At 35.0% G+C, this 15,366-nt stretch overlaps 1 protein-coding gene across 5 annotated transcripts in view; it reads right to left on the minus strand.

The window, feature by feature from the left end:
* The window catches only part of PAM (peptidylglycine alpha-amidating monooxygenase), a 114,357-nt gene that overhangs the window by 16,145 nt on the left and 82,846 nt on the right, over window positions 1-15,366 (minus strand). For 3 of the 5 annotated variants that reach the window (XM_030969273.1, XM_030969272.1, XM_030969271.1), the window contains exons 13-17: window positions 14,312-14,499; window positions 13,592-13,657; window positions 13,285-13,356; window positions 7,047-7,352; window positions 2,166-2,295 (exon numbers count right to left, since the gene is read on the minus strand). In XM_030969273.1, the coding sequence (XP_030825133.1) occupies window positions 2,166-2,295; window positions 7,047-7,352; window positions 13,285-13,356; window positions 13,592-13,657; window positions 14,312-14,499 (762 nt within the window). The remainder of the gene's footprint in view (window positions 1-2,165; window positions 2,296-7,046; window positions 7,353-13,284; window positions 13,357-13,591; window positions 13,658-14,311; window positions 14,500-15,366) is intronic. The other 2 variants (XM_030969276.1, XM_030969275.1) reach the window with 1 other exon arrangement.

Genomic DNA, 15,366 nt, shown 5'->3' on the forward strand with positions numbered 1-15,366 from the left:
GCATATGTTAATAATGCATTGGAAATATTTGTGCAAAGCCTAACAGCACAGATTGTTTTTGTTTTATTTGCTCCTATACTAACCTGGTGAAGCATTGAAAAGGAAAATAAATTCCGGGCTTTCAGGCTATTGATTCATCATGATTACAATTTGGTAAGGAATATTTGATTAACTGTGTATTTGCAGCTAATGATAAAAGTTAACTTAAAAGTCTGCTAAATTCTTATGCCTAAACCCCTTCTAAGTATAATTTTTTTCTTGAAAAATGAGAACACCCATTACTTCTTCCTTTTTCATCACAACGAATGAAAGGGACCTCAAACTTAATGCCCATATATGTACCCAAAGGTAAAAAAGGAAGGCTGACTGGGTGAGCACATTTCTGTGTGCCTCTTCTCCCTGTGACAAGATGTGGAACAAGAGCTTAACAACAGGTATGTCTCCAAAATACATTTTAAAATCATCATACTCTATATAAATAGAGGCCTACAGAGTTCTAGTTCAGCTGACTTAAGGGTCCCTATCAACACTAGATTTCCTATATATTTATTAACTATGCTCCACAAAAAGAAGCAAAAAAGTAAGACTTAGGAATAAAACCCCTCAAGAACTAGGATTTAATGATTAGTTATCTTTATGGAAGGCCATGTGTTACTGAGCACTGGTGGTACATACATGGATTTCTAGACTATGTATCACAACTCCAATCTTCTTATGCAGCCACAGCATAATGAAGCTGAAGTTCTATCTGTTTCTCAACATGGTTGATTCATCATGCACACCTGTTGTTTTAGGGAATTTGTTTTGTTTTGTTTAAAACCTGTAGGCCTTCCCAACACTGCTGGATCTCAAATTCAAGTTTTGTGCCCTGGATTGTTGGTATACTTCAATTGCCAGACACTCAAAAATATGCATGTTACAAGGATCAGCCTATTTTCAAATATTTTTACAATTTGCTATTCAACAACACAAAGAACAGCACTTATGTTTCTGAGTAGGAGGATAAAAAACCAGCTTTTACACAATACTTGAAGTCTGAGTAATACAAGTTGTATAATGCATTATTTAGTCTGTATTTATATACACTTGAGCTGGAGATATCACGGATGCATATGAGAAACAAATGATTGCTTCATCTGCTGCATTATGTTATTTACCTTAAAACCAAAATAACTTATTTTCTTTCATGAAACACTATTCACACTATTCTAAGCATAATTTGTTACCATAATGTTCAGAATACTGTCCTATTTTTCAGACATGATGTTATCTTCAAATGAATTATTCAGGATTTGAAAACAGCTGTACCCTTTAGTCTTATAGCTATATATATATATATACATATATGTGGAGAACAGATGCTTAAAAAGAAGACAGAATAAAAGTAAGAAATTCTTTTAAAAGGGTATATTTGAAATGGTACCACATAACATGTTACAGGCTTGTATTACTTTCTCCCAGTATTTCTTGCCATTTCAAAAGTATCCATATAAACACATATACAATTTTAAAAATCAAATACATAAGAACACTGTAAAAATAAAGATAGTACTCTTTATTGGAATGTTCTGTCCTTAAAATAATATACCTCTGACTATATAGTTTTACAAACACTAGAAGGACCACCATTCTAGAGTTCAGACATTTTTTTGTTTGAGTGATGCTAAATGCAGCAAATTTTATCAAATGAGCAGAATAAAGTCTGTTTTGAGAGAGTACCTTGTAACAATCCCTTTTTTTCAGTGTATATAAACACAAAGAAGAATGGACATAGCTCTGCATGTCTTAAACCCAAGTACTAATTGTAGTATACCACACTAAAACATTATTCACCCAGGCTAATTGTTCCTGCTAAGAGACATGGAAAGGTAAGGATAATTAATGTCAGTGAATATCATACTAATGTGGTCATACAGTTTAAGGACCTAATGTACTATGTTCCTTTCCCGTGGAGACACATCCTTACTGTCTAAAGACTTAATAACTCATCATTTTGAATTGTCAGTCACCATTTCTATTCTGAGTCTCTGAAAGGCACTTTCAGCCAAAGAACTGAATTTTTAAATGGAAAAAGAACTTCCAGCTGTCTTTTCTTGAGAAGGTATATAAACAGCACACAGGAATTCAACCTTCCAACTCACCATTCGGGAAGGGCCTCTACTTACTTTTCATCCCACACGTGATCACCTCTGTGGAAAACAACTAGGTTATTTTCAGGATCCAGAGCCAACCCAGAAACTTGGCCTAGTTTGAGGTCTAACCCAGTCCACTCCACAGCCTCTTCTATGTGGAAATCTGACCAAATAAATAAATAAATAAATATGAAAAAACCAAAAAAGATAATAATGTAGCAAATTTATTAAAAAAAAAAATCCAAATATGGTTAACTGGCATTTGGTGCAGACTCTTGGGAATTACATAGACATTTTCTTACATGCACTATTTCCATTCAATGCATTGCAATTCAATTCCAAGCATAGTTTGAACATAATAAAGCATGCACAAGCACTGGCAATCTGCTATGCATAGATGACAGGAATGTCAAAACTGCTTCTGACTCCATTCTTTTCCCCAACTTATAAGGATACATGGATACATACTCTAGAAGTTTTAGAAGCTCTGTAAATACTTTCTACACTGAAAGATTACAAAAAAATAGAACTGAAATCAGCAGGAAAATTTAAATATTAACTATCAGTGTTTGATTAAAAAATGCATATATAAATATAAATACCATGAATCACTAAATGAAACGTGGAAGGTGAATCATGGGGGTTTTTTTCTATTAAAGCTTTTAACAGTAAGAAAAAAAGACTTCTTGTACTTGTCTTAAACTGTACCACTCAACTAAGGGAGAGAAATTTAGTTTTAGAGATTAACATTAAAAAGATAAAAGTGGGGTCCCTTCAATCTCTCTTACGTAAAAGCAGACTGACAAGGATAAAGGCTGCAAACTGTTCAATATTTGAAAAGTGGTGGAAAGTTGACTGCAAGGATTAATTTCTCACAGACCACCTACTTAAATACTATTGGGAAGAGATTGCTCTTGTGCGGCTCTAGCAGTGTATTAAGAGACAAATGAACTAGATTATCAAAAATAAAAAATGTAACAGCAAAAGAGATCTCACTAATTCTGACAAAATAGAAAGAAATAAAAACCAAAAAATTCTAAAGTATGTTCTACATGTTAGGAAATCCACCACTGCTTCCTTTCAGAAATTGATTTGTTGAGCATAATTCAGGTATTTCTACAATGCATAATTAGCATATAGTCATAAACAGCCAAACTGATGGCAAATATGAAGCAATTTCTTTGAAGTTATGTGAAACTGGAGCTACTTCACTAATAGTCAGTGTGTTTGAAAGCAACCAGACTTTACTTTGCAATTTTCAGTTCACGTAAAGTTTGTGAGTTCTGCTCTGATCCTAAACACCAGCCACTGGCATACCATCTAGGCAGGTGAAAAAGATTTCCAAATTCACAAAGCGTCAGGGCATCCTGCTTTGAAAGAAGGCAGATCACAGACCTTAGAACACAGCACCCAAGGAGTCTGAGAGGGTACACCTTCACCTGGACGTGATTTTCCAGTGAAAGGCAAAATTAATGGGAAACCATGCATAACATCTTTAAGCCACCTGTGCAACCCATCTGTCCTGATAATACCCTCCCCTTGCATTTCACTTGGAGGAGTTGTAGTCTGAAGAGGAACAACAGGAATGAAGTGGAGGGAAAATCATTCTCTACAACCTATCCAAGAGAAATATGAAACCAGTGCTGAAAAGCTACTGCAGACTAGGAGATGTTTTATCTGTTTGGACTGGGATATCCTAAGCTAGAGTAGGTGACCTAAAAGAATCCTATAAGCTATCAGCAACTGCAGTGTATCCAGGCCAGTAATCAGAAACTTCCAAAACAAGAAATCCTGCCCTGTAGAAATTTTAGCTGAACAAAAGCTGCAAGCTAAAGGAAAAGCTGTTCCAAAAGATTATACATAATCACACTTCTGCAGAGTTGAGTTGATCACAGCAGGTGCAGTGCCAGGTATATTCACAGAAGTTTGGATTTTGAGAGGAATAAGAGAATGGAAATTGAGTGTCTGCTTCCTTGCTTGCTCATCCAATATCCCTTTATGGTAAACTCCAAAAAGCTTGTATATGTTTCATGTTACAGAGGCCTCTGAGCTTTTTTAAAAAAGCTAGAAAAAATAAAAGGCAAAACATAGGACCTCTATTTTTGCCTCTATTTAGTCTCAGTCCTTATGTTTCTCTCTCAGAAGAAACATACTGTAAAATAGAAAATGTTTATACTTAAAGGAATAAAAGATTTCTGATAGATTAAAACAATAAAATGAATGTACAGTGACATACAGTCTAATCACAAGAGCTCTAGCCTCAATACAATCTTCAGATTTTATCACATTTTTCCAAAATTTGTTAATTAGTATTGTATTTTCTTTTTCCTTTCAGTCCGTTCTGCAAGTCCTTTATACAGGTTTATCTCAAGGCAACTAGCTTTTTACAAAAACTCACTAAATTTAAACTTCCTTTATCTAAGACTTATAACTTATTTTCCTACAAGAGTAAGTGGCCCATGGAACAGTTTCATATGAGGCTAATGAAAATTACTTTCCCCATTGAAGTAATTTATGATTACTTAGAAAAAACAAGATCACCAGATTTCTTGTGAATGAGATCTCTAAACTAGGTACCAGATCTTCTCGTTTTCAACTTGGAGTAGTTCCTTTCATTAAAAAAAAAGAAAAAAAGGAAGAATTACCTAAATTTAGAACACGCAATTCAGTCTCTAAAGAAGTGAAAGATTAAAGCCTTATTTACTGACATAATTGTAATTTAATATCCAGAATTTCCTGGAAGATCATTCTATCTTTTGACTTTATGAACTTTAAGCCATGTTGCACTCCCTGCCATCAGAGCACTCATTTAAGTCTTGACAAATTTAATTAAGTGATCCACAAAGGAGTTTTGAAAATTGGAGAATTACACTCTTTGACATATCTAGAGCGTATTTAATATCACTGTACTAGTTGCAGTGATATTAAATAACCTGACAGGTCATTGACCAGTGTAGGGTAACAAGCTAACCACAGTACAGGAAGAGCAGTAGTATAAAGTTTGAACATTTATAACAACTTTACTTACTCTATTAGTCACTTGGTATTTCAGGTACGTGGTATTTCAGGGCAATTACACGCTAAAAATTGGAATATTTGCAAGACTGAAAATATTAAACTATTTTAATACTGGTGATTTTTAAACAGTTAAATGAAATTAATTTAATAGTAGAGTCTTGCCCTAAGACAAATGAGAATTTTTTCAATTCAATTCAGTAAATGTTTTACAAAGGGGATAAATTTTTCATTAAATCAAGACAACTTTACTTCTTCTCCTGAGGAGGAAAATTCTTTTATAGAAGATTTTCTTTTAAGTATGTAAATGGTTCTCTAAAAAGAAACCAAATATATGCTTAAATACTTTATTGCTACAAAGTTCTTTTACCAAAAGATGGTATTGACAGCTTCTGCAGGTCAGGAATTCTGTAATTAAAGGTATTACAAACAAAAAAACCACTCTAAAAATACTTATTAGGAAAATGTCAGTTTCCTTTTTTCCTATACCTCAAAATTGCGTAATTTGAAAGCTCATTTATTAATTAGTCCCCCGCCGACAAATTACCCCCAAATGAATATATGGCTACTGACATATCCAAGAAAACACTTTCTGTAGTTAGAATTCATGCTGTAAAAGGTATGTAAAACTGAGCCATTTATTCAGCTCACTGACATTCCCTCTTCTGGATCGGTGAAAATAGAAAGGAATTTTCTTCTTTCTTTGTATGCACCACATGTTATTAGTCTAAACTGAAGAAACTATCCACATGGAGGAAATGCTATCCAAATTACTTTCCCGAACATTCAATTCCAGTCAGGTTTATGGAATTGCTTATGATTTACACATATGTCAGGCATATAGTAACATTCCACCTGGTTTTTTTTCTCCCTCTGCCAGTAATTTGATAGGCTCTTATTTAACTGGATTGCACAATGTAACATTGGCAAGCCCTCATCTTTGGTTTTCTTTTAAATACAAACACAGGACTTATAAGCAGAGACAATACATGTTAACATTATGAGCTGAAATAAAAATCAAATGGTTGATGGATGATACATATACGTGTACAAAAGTACTTGGAAACATCAATCTGGGTGGTTACAACATAAAAGCTGGCATGTCTGGCTACAGCTTCTGGATACAGATGGCTTTCATGCACACATATCAGCTTATTTTATGAGATAATCATCACATGCTGCATTATCTGGCTTTCCACATTAGCAAGTAAGGCTAAGGACAGTCAATATCACAGAGACCAAAATGCAAGTAAAACAAACACAGTAATTCCATGGTTTCTGCTGTCATAGAAACCTGAAGGGAATAAATTGTATTTCTAGCACAATAAAACTGCCTGTGCAAGAATATTTGGAGAGTCAAGCCCAATTTGAAATCAATATGCAGAAAATGTTACTTCTGAAGAATTTTTCAGGATTACGTACCACTCTTTCTGAATGAGAGAAAAATATCTAATAGAATTACAGCAATAAATGTTATAAAATAGTGTATCTGACAGATCAAGGTAGTCAGCAAACTCATAAAATGTATTGATTATTCCAGTGACCATTTTACAGTAGTTACTTGTATTAAATTCTTCACTTCCCGTGACTACTATATCCGTTGTGTACCTTGTTTTAGCATAACTAATATAAAATCATTAAGTAAAAGTTATAAGAGTAGAAAATAATACTGCACTGAAGTACTAGTGTTATGCCATCAGTGCACATTCTTTCTTCACACATGGAGGGGGAAAGGACCCCAGTGAAATACCTTTAAATTAGAGGGAGAACATTTCAATAATTAGGAAGAACATCATGTAAAATACTTCCAAGCCTCCACTGAAATTCCCTTCAGATTTTGCTAATGTGGATCATAGCTCTTGCATTGCATTTTATTGTATAAAATTAACCCAAACCCACCTCCTTTATGTTCTTTTTCCCAGCCTCCCTCACCATGTTTAGACTGCTGTAAAGAGAAATGTCTGCTCTCTGGTGGCCTCAAGGTAGACTCTAGTCTGTGGAATTTCTGAGTTCTGTCTCTCACAAGAATAGTATTGTCCCTTTCATCATGATTTGTGATCTCTCTGGCAAGATCCTTCTTTTGGACTACATTAGCAATCTCTGCTAAAAGATCTGATTCTGCTTTTTCTGTAGGGTTATGCTTATGCACATGTACAACCTCTTTCCTTCCTCCTAGCAGCTTAGAAAGGAGTGAATAGAAATCACCTGTACAGAAAAGAGAAAAGAGTAAAAGAGAAAACAAACCAATTATAACAGATCAAGTAGTTTTAGAAGGCTTCAGCAAGGTATAATGTAACAAAGTTATTCAAACAGTTATTGACAAAAGTAGCAAAGAGGAACTGTTTCAGCCTCAGGAACTGAACGAGCCAGGTTTCTAGTATGAAAAGATACAGTCAAATCCTTACTGACTTTAAATTACATACAGGTGCTGACTTTTACCTGACACTCTAGCAAGAAATCATCACCTCTGGAGATATGTTCTTGGGAACAAGGAACAAGAGAAAAAGAGGAAGGGAAAATGAAAGCAAAAGGGAAAGGAAAAAGTGTGCACATCTCAGTAAAAGAATACTTATGATGGAATTATCTGGATTTGCCAGGCTACTGCAGAGTTATAAATCAAAGAGGGAAAAATTCTATTGTTTTATCAAAATTTTCACTTACAAAGACAGTAATAGACAATCATGATACTTTTAAAAACCTGTTTCTTTGAAGTCTGTCATTGTATAAGAAGCTTAAGCTGTAACAATACTGGATTTCCCATTTACAAGCAGATTCCACAACACCCACAGTAAAAAAAAAGACATGATCCATTAAATTTGCTTTTATTTATTCAGTCTGGGTTATACTCCTTCTTTTTCTCCTTAGTAATTATATCATCTGGCAGTGGAGGGAAAACTGTCTTCTCAATGTGCTTGCTAGCAATAAAGTTATGACTGTAACTTAGGTATTCAACAAACATTTCAGTACATTCCAGACCAATAGCTCACAGCAAAAAAACCATGAAAACAGAACTTATTAGCCAAGTATCTTGGCTGCCTGAAACTATTATCAGTTCTATTAAATACCACTACATCATTTGAGTGGAAAGAGACATTCAATGGACTTTAAGAGTTACTACAAGTAGATATCCTTTTATTTCAAACACAAATCACTTGTAATTTAAAAATTGTATTATTTTATGACAGGCTATCTAGAACATTTTTTAGGAAGGTGAAACTATAAATAATGAAGCTTCCACACAAACCAAAGAAATAAACAAGGAAACAAACACCACCCCACCCCCGCAACAAACAAAAAATCAAAACCCAAAAAAACCCAATCAGAACGAGAAATCATCATTTACAGCCTGGGACAGAGGAAATGAAGTCTTTTGAAAATGATCCTTAGAGGACCTGTCATGTTGTTAAATAGTCCCTGTCCAATGATTTTGAGGAGAATTGCCTTCCTTGCCCTTCCAAATGAAATATCCCAGATGACACAGTCTGTCAGAAAATAATTACTGAAGTAACAGGGCCAATTTCAATGATATTAACAAAGCAAATTAGAGAAGAGACAAAATCATTAAGCTGTACAACAAGTAGGAATTATTTGCTTCCAACGCAATTCTTAAAGCTAGAGCATTCCATTATCTTAATACTGTCCTTAAACAAGTCCAACTACTGATTCAAAACAAATCCAAACATTTCAAAAGTATATCACAGGAGTTTTGGATACAAACCATATCTATACTGAGAAAGATTTTTAATTTCTAAAGCAACCATCAACTGGTGCTGAAGCAGAAACCTAGCTGAAATTTCCTTTACCAAGGAAACATTTAGTATTAAAATACTCTACACTGGCCTTTTTTTTCCCCAACATTTTAAAAATTAAATGAATGTCATACAAAACAAATGTTTTGGTTTTGTCTGTGGCTGGAGACCTATAGATGACCTGTAAGCAATCATTTCTAATGAGAGGTCTGAGTGGTAAAAGCACTGCTCTCCCTAATGTAACTATGAGAAGTCTCCTTTAAACAAACAAGCCTGATGCTATTTTGAACAGCAGACCTTTTTAAAGTAAGTTTAATGATCCTTGCACAGTTTACCTTCTCCTAGTCCTGTATCAACTGTCTAATCAACTGCCTTGTAATTATTGGCTGCAAAAGGACAACAACAGACTACAGTTGTTACAAAGATTTCAGAACTCTAATAGTTTATATGTTCACTTTACTTGAATGAAGAAATTTGACAGCTTCATGCTCCAGCCAAAAGTGCTGCATTTTATCTCTGGTGTTGTCAAGTGTTGTCACAGAATAATTAACCCGGTCTCTAAAATATATATTGCTTGTTGATTGAAAAAATAAAAAGAAGACAAAACAGTTCGTTTACCTGTCTGATTAGCTGCCTCAAAAGAAACTGTTAAAAGATAGGGCTCAATAGAGGACAAGAAGAAAAGAGAGCAGGAGAATTCAACTCAAAAACACGAAATGCCCAGGGAATATTTTTTTAAGACAGGATGCTTTAATGAAAAGTTAGTGGTCTTTATGGAAGCTATTAATCAGGGGTTCAAGTCGGTGATCTGTTTTGGTTTTCCCCTAGAGCTGAGCCATTGACCATAAGATATATGACAAACCTTTGCCACTATCTATGGGCATACAGGAGGGATGAGCTTGTCCTGTTAGAGCTTTCATTAAGCAGGGATTTTGTAACCACAGCAGTTAAAATATTTAGGAACTATGAATGAATGGAAAAGGGTGTGCATCAGAGAACAGAAGTGGTCAGAAGCACATGCGCCCTGAAACTGTGATCCTTTCCTTAAATGAATGTGTCTGAGAAAATGAATATGGAATCTCAACATACACAAAAAGATAAAAAAAACCATCCAGGAAGTCTACATATGTGACAAGCATCTCCAAACTTCTGGCACAAACACTATGCTGAAGTGTCCTGTCCATGTCCTGGCATTTTGACAGAACTCAGTATTCAGAAGGCACAAAAGACATTAAATGAAGAATTTAATTTTGCTGATTACCCAGTGTCTTCATCCCTACCCGAAATTCTACACTCTGAATGTGCATCTAACTTTTTTTCAGCTTTGCTTGTGATGTCCAGGCAGATTCCAATAATTTGTAAGCAGTGTAATTTTAAGAAATAGTTCAAAATTTACTAGACATAACTAGCAAAGAGCAGACCCATTGATTCTGAGTGAAAGCTGCTCTGTGTAAAGCAATATCCAGCAAACATCAAAGCATGATCTTGTGTTACTACTTTGCAGTGGTCTTGTACCAGCTGGAACAGCTGAAGGTGTTGTTTGCCTGAAGATACTGAGTAGGAAAGGAACATTGGTCAATGCTTGGTCTTGTTTGTGATGAGACAGCCCGGCCTTTAGAATGCCTGAGTAAAACTAGACAAAGACATGGGTGAATCAACAACTTGAGCTTACTGAAGAAACTGAAATCTAGCAGTGCAGAGAACATAAATCAAGAGTCAGACACTGAAGACCAAAACTTTCAACTTAAAATGGCTTCTCTCCTTGCTTGTTGCACACCTTTCCTGCTTAGATATGCAATTTATACCAATTGCCTTTTTTTTTTTTTTGCTTAGATCTGATGGTCCTTTTTTACTATTGTATTGTGCTGAAGATGCTTTTGTAAAGATAATGAATAACCTTATCCTAATCAAATCAAAGGCTCATCTTTTATTTTTGAGCAGAATTATTCAGTGTTGAGAGAGCAAGCAAATCCTCTGCTATTCTCAATCTCCCTAATTATAATTTCCTAGCAGTATATATCACTCCTAGTATCTTTTACTAGTATTTTCTTCCAAGGTTTGATTCAGTCACTTTTATCTCACTTTTGTACTCTCTTTAAGAGATCTCATACAATCTGAGCCCTCAACATGTTGTCAAAGCCTGAAAACATGTGAAGATTTTCTTGTATGTCTGGCCTTAATCTAAAAATGTCACAAACATTTCATTGTACACATCCCACATCAAAACTGGAACACAAATTTGTTTTTTGTTTCAAGCTTCTCCTAAGGGTTTTAGTCACCTACCAAATCAAATTCCTCTCTTTTCCCACAGTCATATACAAACTAGCAAAGGTAGATTATATAAAACATTTATTTTAGAAAGAAATGTAACCCGTGCTGGCATAAAAGTACATCACCTTCTTGGTTGATGCTGCTTCCATGGTTTTGCCATGTAACATTATCACAAAAACACGCTATTGAAAAACTAAGGACCTGCTTGCATGCTGATTCTCCTTTCCTCTTCCTTTCAACACCTGCCCCACAAGATATTGCAAGCCTCCCTTCACATCTCCCCCCTCTTTTTTTTTCCCTTAAGGAAACAAAAGAGAGATGGCAAAGAGCAGAGGAGCTGTATCTCCTTTTTTCACTTAAACCAATCAGAGATTTCTATCCCAGATGCTAAAAGACCTCATTCAATGTATTTTTATTGTAACCAGCTTTTCTAAGAAATGCAGAACTTTACAGAAAATATGCAACTCAATGCAGACATTTCAGTTTCCCAACTCACAGATTCAGCTACAACCTAGCAAAATATTCCCAGCTGTCTACCAAATACCTTGTGCAAAATACTTCTCTGTATGTGTGTGCAGTCATATGTGAGTATACCATACAAAATAAATAAAATTATGACCAATAATTAAATAATAATTAAATATAATTTAAAATATGAAAATAATTAAAAGAAGGGATAGGCATCCAACAGGTAATAAATAGGAGATTTATTCAGACCCCATTTTGTACAGATTATGATGTTAAACTTTCTTACAAATAAAGTTCCTCCTACAGTCAATGGGCCATCACAATATATGTATATTTAACTTTATTCAAAGATTCTCCTTCCAAAAACTCCTGAAAAAATATTTTAACTGAACAGAAAGATTTCTCCTAACATTTTTATTCCATCATGTCTGTTTATGAAACACATGCCTGGATTAAAGTACTTCAGACCGTACTCCAAAATTAAGGTCCATGATTACTGTTACTTTGCTAGACAAACAGAATGGTCATTTATTTTGCATGTCCACCTAGAAACATCTCAGATTATGAATTTACTTTGTATCATATTTCACACCTTACATTCAAGCCACATTTCCAGTCAGTTTCAGCAGGATCCCTGTATATGCAGACTTAGCTTCAGTTCTTTGCTTTGTACATCCTAAAAGACTGGGAAAACAGATCTCAACATCAGACTACCCAGCTACCTAGAACCACTCTGCAACTCTTGTAAGAGTCTAGAGAAAAACACACTGTAATCAGAGAGCATCAAATTGCCTTAGACTACAGAGCCATATTATTTTCTTTCTGTTGTGTACTACTTCTCTCACTATAAATCAACGGCTGGGGTCTCCGTACAAATCACAAACGGGATGGGGCTGCTGAGGAACGTGCCTTGAGCTGTTTTATTTTCCAGCATCAGTCTCATTACATGGTTATGACAGTGGGAAGATGCCACCAGCTCACATCTCAGGCAGCAGACCAAGAACTTAATGTTACAACTTACTTTATAAGTTTTTTGACCAATCACACAAAGCAAAAGCACAATGACAGTAGTTCTATCCAACCACTATAAGCACACGTACCTTTGGTTAAACAATGCCTGCTTATTTCAAATACAATACCTGCTTGTGAACCTTAAAACACAATGCTCCATTATTAAGCTTCAAACTTCTTAATATCTTGCGAGATAAACTTTTCTGCAGCTTAGGGAGTTATTCTAGACAAGTGTTAATACACAGACCATTGTTCTATTTGTCCTTGCTTTTCTACTTTTTAAATAATTTTTCTGCTGACCTATCTCATGGCTGCTGCTTAGCTCCAATCACAGTTCTGCTGTCTTTGAGGTCTGCCTTTTGCAGCTTTCCCAAAACCCTCTGATTTTGTGGATTCCCACAATTCCCCCTCTCTGTTCACCTAAAAAGAAATAATCGTGTTGTTTATTACTTGTGTTTCATAGCGTTACTATAATATTTCTGCTTATTACCTGCTTAAAGCATTTTCTTGCTTGCACTAAGCATTGCTATATCACAACACTGCGATTTAATGCTGTGAAAGTCTAGTCAGTTCAAAGGGCATAAATTATGCCTGACAATAGTTACAAGTCATTGGCATAGAAATAAATAAGTACATACCCTGATCCAAAATCTCTGCCTCTTCTTTTTTGGCCTGCTGCAGCAAATAACTTGCATCACTGCCCTTGGTTTCTAAAAAATGGATTTAGGATATGATGTTAGCCTTCGCATGTGAATGAAATTGAGTATCCCCCTACTGTGGAAAAACACCCTTTGGAAATGAACATTTGGCATTTTTATATATAAACAGCAGTAATATCGAACAACAGCACTAAAACAATCAGAAAAAAAAATATTTATATTAGAAGATAGAAGTAGAAATAAATATAGAAATAAAAAATGTACATAGAAATAAGCAAGTGCATACCCTGATCCAAAATCTCTTCTTTTTTGTCCTGCTGCAGCAAAGAACTTGTATCACTATCCTTGGTTTCTGAAAAATGGGTTTAGAGTATGATGTTAACTTCTGCATGTGAAGGGAATTAACATCCTACTGAGTACAAAACACCCTTCTGAGACAAATACGTGTATTTTCATCATAGTAGTCATACCACACATTACAACAGTACAAAAGTGAAATAAAAAACTACAACTTGTACTTGCTACACAGACACATCAGTCAGACTACCTCTGGATAATACTGTTGCTGCAATTTATATGCCTACAACTGTTCAATGTAAAAATTTGATTCCTCCCATAACACAGCAGTGGGATCTAGAAAACTAGGGCAATGTTATGATTCAATTTTGCAGGAAAGAGACAGATGATAAGACAAACATTAAGAAACTGTTAATATAAAGTTTGGCATAGAAAAAGAAGCCAGTCTTTAGGGCACACAGGCCACACAACTGTAAAAATATGTTAGAAATTGGAAGACTACATGAGAAAGAGACAGACAAAAGACTATAGCAGACATTTCCACCAAAACAAACAGCAGAATCCCATGATGCTTTATTAATTAGCAATTTGAATTTTATGCAGAACTGCATTACCTCTTAATGAAAATTTTGCATACCAACACAACACAGAGAAATACACTGGTGAGCATAAGATGGCATGAATAAAAAGGACTACAAGTGTTTTTCACCTTCATGATGTCCATGCATCATCTTCATCACATCAGACTTGACTGGAATAGGAATATTTGCTTCCTGTGGAATATTTCTGAACATTTCAGGGTTTGTGTTTTGTGTGCACGTCATGTATGAGACAGCATGCTTGGCTTCCATGTAGTACATAATGTAAAAGTTGCACATTTCATCATTGGCAGTACCCCTACACAGTACAGAAAAGATGTGGCACTTAGAAAACAATGAGCTGAATAGCTATTATTTAATTCGTCCAACTTGTTTAACAGGATACTGAAATACTGCAATCAAATGTTTAGATGTCCCAAACTAAAGCATGCAATACCTGCATTGCAGTGAATATCAGAAATTTATTTTAGTTTACACTGGAGAAAAGTAGTGTGGACAAATGCAGCAGGATAAGCACAACCACATCAGCTTCAGATAAAGGCTCCACATATCTCAGAACTTCCTAGCAATTTGCTTTTGATTTCACAGAAAATTGCATTGCCTATTTAAACTGCTCTTCCTTCTAATTTGTCCAGCATATTCCACACAGTTCCCACTGTGGAATCAACTGGGCACAGGTTCTGATTAAATATGACAGAGCTGTGCCATTCATTACATTACTAAATACCTTTCTACAAATCTTGGATGAATGTAATTTGAAATTGTTGCAAATAACATACATGTTTTGTTTCAGCAACTATTTGACAAATCTTCACCCTTTTCCTCATCAGGTGCATCCATTTACTGTCCAATCACACTGGTTCTAATACTGAAAGATTTATTTTTGTTACATATTAAGCTACCATAAGTATCTCTTAAAGAGAAAAGAGCACTGTCACCTTGAGAATAACTTGTTTGTAAGCTTCTGTAACAAAAACATGAGTGCAAGGGGAATGATAGAACACTAGCAAAATTCAGCTCTTTGATAAATGTTGTGAATGTACTTGAAACAGAAGTGGCTCTTCTCTACTGCTACATAATCCTGTCTCCAACAGAAAAAACCAGCTGGCACGAGTAAGGGCTTTTTTTCTGAAAAATATTACTTTGTGAAGCAGAGAATATATGG

Source organism: Camarhynchus parvulus, chromosome Z (assembly GCF_901933205.1).
Source record: "Camarhynchus parvulus chromosome Z, STF_HiC, whole genome shotgun sequence".
In the NCBI taxonomy this organism is placed as follows: Eukaryota; Metazoa; Chordata; class Aves; order Passeriformes; family Thraupidae; genus Camarhynchus; species Camarhynchus parvulus.